A 3,052-nucleotide genomic window follows, 5' to 3' on the forward strand; every position below is an offset into this window, starting at 1 on the left:
GAGGAAAAGCAGAGCAGATGACGTCGCGAAAAAGGGAGAAAGCTAGAGCAAACTCGACAGGAGTCAAGTCTTTGGACCTGGTTGGCAGTGACTGCTTTAATAGAACTGGACTGAGGACAGTCTGCAGTTCCCTGGGTTGACTACTGTCGAAAAAAGATGGCTGAATGAGCTGGGCTAGGTCTACGTAATTACCGGACAGTATTTGCTGGCGCAGTGAGTGCAAGACGGGTGAGGGGCGGTGAATGGCAGAGGCTGGCGGAGCTGGTGGTGTGGCTGTGGCCAGAGTGTAGACGGCAGCAGAGGAAAAAACATTAGGGTGTTGGGGAAGGGAGGGGGTAGGGAGGGGGTAGGGGAGGGGTAAGGAGAGACACGTCGGAAAGAGATTGGAAGGCAGTGAAACACCCACCGGAGGAGCCTGTTGTGCTGCAGGACGGGGCTCCTGGGCTGCGATGCCAGCCGGAACAGGATAGTTGGAAGGAAGGGTAGAGGAAAGGGATGTGGGGATGGAGGATGTGTGTGCACGGGGTGAGAGTGGAGGCCTGCGAGACAGGGTCAGAGGATCACCTGGCTCGAACAGGGAGTCGTACAAGTCGTCGGAGTCAGACTCGGACAGGTTGACTTGCAGCACATGATCCATCTGTGAGTACGCACAAAAAACACACTTGCTGAGATAGCCTACGTAGGGTCGCCAATGTTCGAGAGATCTGAGAGGCCTGTGGTAGAGCTGTGCTGGTATATATATGTTAGTCAGGTGATTAGAGGAGTGGTTGAGGCGTGGTCCTGCTCCTGAACCTAAGTTAAACAATTAACTCCATTTCTTCAGAGGTAATGTCAGATCCTGGTCGTCTTCAGGTGGATGTTCCACTCTCTGCCATTTCATTTCGAAAATACGCGCTGCCATTGCTCACTGGCTGTAGCCGTTTATAGGGAGGGAGGGCCAAGGGGGGGATTCACATGAACGTACATGAACGCGCAGCCGGACCGGCTTGTAAACAATGGGCTGGAGCTCAACACAGAGAGAGGGTGTGTGAGGTCATGCTATACTCCAGATGAAATTTCACCTCTAGTTCTTCACATAGCAATTTTTTAATTCCTTCAATCTAGAAATGATGAATTTTGCTTATTGCTCTTTTAAGTACTTAAGGTCAACAGTCCAGAGCAACGGAGAGTGTGGAAAATAGGTGAAGAAACGTGTGCAAGCAGGTTGGAACGGGTGGAGAAAAGTATCAGGAGTGATATGTGATAGAAGAGTACCAGCAAGATTAAAAGGAAACGTGTACAAGACGGTGGTGAGACCAGCGATGTTTGGTTTAGAGACAGTGGCACTGAGGAAGACAGGAAGCAGAGCTGGAGGTAGCAGAGATGAAGATGTTTAGGTTCTTTTTGGGAGTGACGAGGATAGATAGGATCAGGAATGAGTACATCAGAGGTACAGCTCATGTTAGGTGTTTTGGAGATAAAGTCGGAGAGGCCAGACTGAGATGGTTTGGACATGTTCAGAGGAGGGATAGTGAATATATCGGTTGAAGGATGGTGAGGTTGGAACTGCCAGGCAAGAGGCCTAGAGGAAGACCAAAGAGGAGATTTATGGATGTTGTGAAAGAGGATATGAAGTCAGTTGGCGTGAGAGAAGAGGATGCAGAGGATAGGGTTAGATGGAGGCAGATGATTTGCTGTGGCGACCTCTAAAGGGGACAGCCGAAAGAAGAAGAAGAAGAAGAAGAAGAAGAAGAAGAAGAAGAAGAAGAAGAAGAAGAAGTCACCCTTATAAAGCATATTTAGATGAATGAATGATGAATGGTGGGCATAATTTGGGAGTTCAAATGTGTTGGGAGACAGAAACCTTTAACAAACCCTTGTTCCCCTCACAGGCTGGCACATCTCCTCATGCCTTCTCCATCAGTACCACTATGTTGCTGATCCAAAGACTTGGACTGAAGCTCAGGCCTACTGCAGAGAGAAATACACAGACCTGGCCACCATTCACAACACTGAACAAATGAACCAACTTGCCGACACAGTTTCATCTTCTGGCCACAACTCTGACGTCTGGATTGGTCTGTACAGTGTAGTTGACTGGAGGTGGTCAGACGGCTACAATGGGAGTGGAGCGGAATATAGGAACTGGCAAAACTGTATTGACAACGAACCAGACTTTAGCTCATTCCATCAATTCTGTGTGAACATTGGAAGCGCTGGAGGGTGGTGGGATGATTCCTGCTCAATATCCTACCCATTTATCTGTTACAGAGGTAAGGATATAGGAAGGCACATGTCAGTGTTGAAAAGAAATTGATTTGGAATTCATTATGTGAAATTAACAAATCTTCCCCAAACCCTGACTGCAGGAACACAGCTGGAGCCTCAGTTTGTTTTAGTCCTGAATGGAAAGAATTGGTCCGATGCTCAGAGGCACTGCAGGGAGAACTACATAGATCTGGCCACTGTGAGGAGCGGCACTGAGAACCAGGAGATCCACAGCTCGATGCAGAGTGAAAACTGGGTGTGGATTGGTTTGTCCAGAGATCCCAACATGTACTGGTCAGATGGGAGTGGCTACACATATAGCTTCTTGTCCACAGGTTCAATCGACATTAGCTCAACGAGAGTCATATGTGGTACAGCTCAGCAGAAATCAGGAAAGCTGAGGCACTGTGAATCTAGATTTCCATTTGTCTGCTACAGCGTCCCTCCACCTCGTGAGTGGTTTACTGTCCTTCAGTGGAAGAGAGAGCATTACATTAGAATAAGTGGTACACTGTACTCAGATATGCATGGTGGATGAGTTTGGTGTCACAAAGATAATTCCAAACACGTTTTTTTTCCTCTGTGTCCAAGCACCAGTAATGAGACAGGCGGTAAAGCTGAGGATCGAGCCAGACGACCCCTCTGTGGATCTGAATGACCCTGCTGTGAAAGCAAACATCCTAAAAACGGTGAGTCTCCCAAAATCCACCCTGGCCAAATTAAAGCTTCCAACAAACATTGTGGATTGATGTTTCAAAATGGCAACCGTCTGTGTTTCCCAGCTCCAGGACAGGCTGAAGGAGAA

General features: G+C 48.1%; 1 protein-coding gene across 1 annotated transcript; it reads left to right on the forward strand.

The window, feature by feature from the left end:
- Positions 1–1,362: 1,362 nt before the first annotated feature.
- Positions 1,363–3,052, forward strand: LOC126404672 (macrophage mannose receptor 1-like). The gene is made up of 4 exons (XM_050068048.1): positions 1,363–1,429; positions 1,872–2,252; positions 2,349–2,936; positions 3,030–3,052. The coding sequence occupies exons 1-3, from the start codon at positions 1,363–1,365 to the stop codon at positions 2,783–2,785; spliced, it is 885 nt and encodes a 294-aa protein (XP_049924005.1). The 3' UTR covers positions 2,786–2,936; positions 3,030–3,052.

The sequence above is a fragment of the Epinephelus moara genome, chromosome 17 (genome assembly GCF_006386435.1).
Source record: "Epinephelus moara isolate mb chromosome 17, YSFRI_EMoa_1.0, whole genome shotgun sequence".
NCBI lineage: Eukaryota > Metazoa > Chordata > Actinopteri > Perciformes > Serranidae > Epinephelus > Epinephelus moara.

Coding starts and splice junctions, on each gene's coding strand:
- LOC126404672 (XM_050068048.1), top strand. CDS start 1,363: ATGAAGATGTTTAGGTTCTTTTTGGGAGTGACGAGGATAGATAGGATC. Junction 1,430..1,871: donor CAGGAATGAGTACATCAGAG/GTACAGCTCATG, acceptor TTCCCCTCACAG/GCTGGCACATCTCCTCATGC. Junction 2,253..2,348: donor CCCATTTATCTGTTACAGAG/GTAAGGATATAG, acceptor CCCTGACTGCAG/GAACACAGCTGGAGCCTCAG.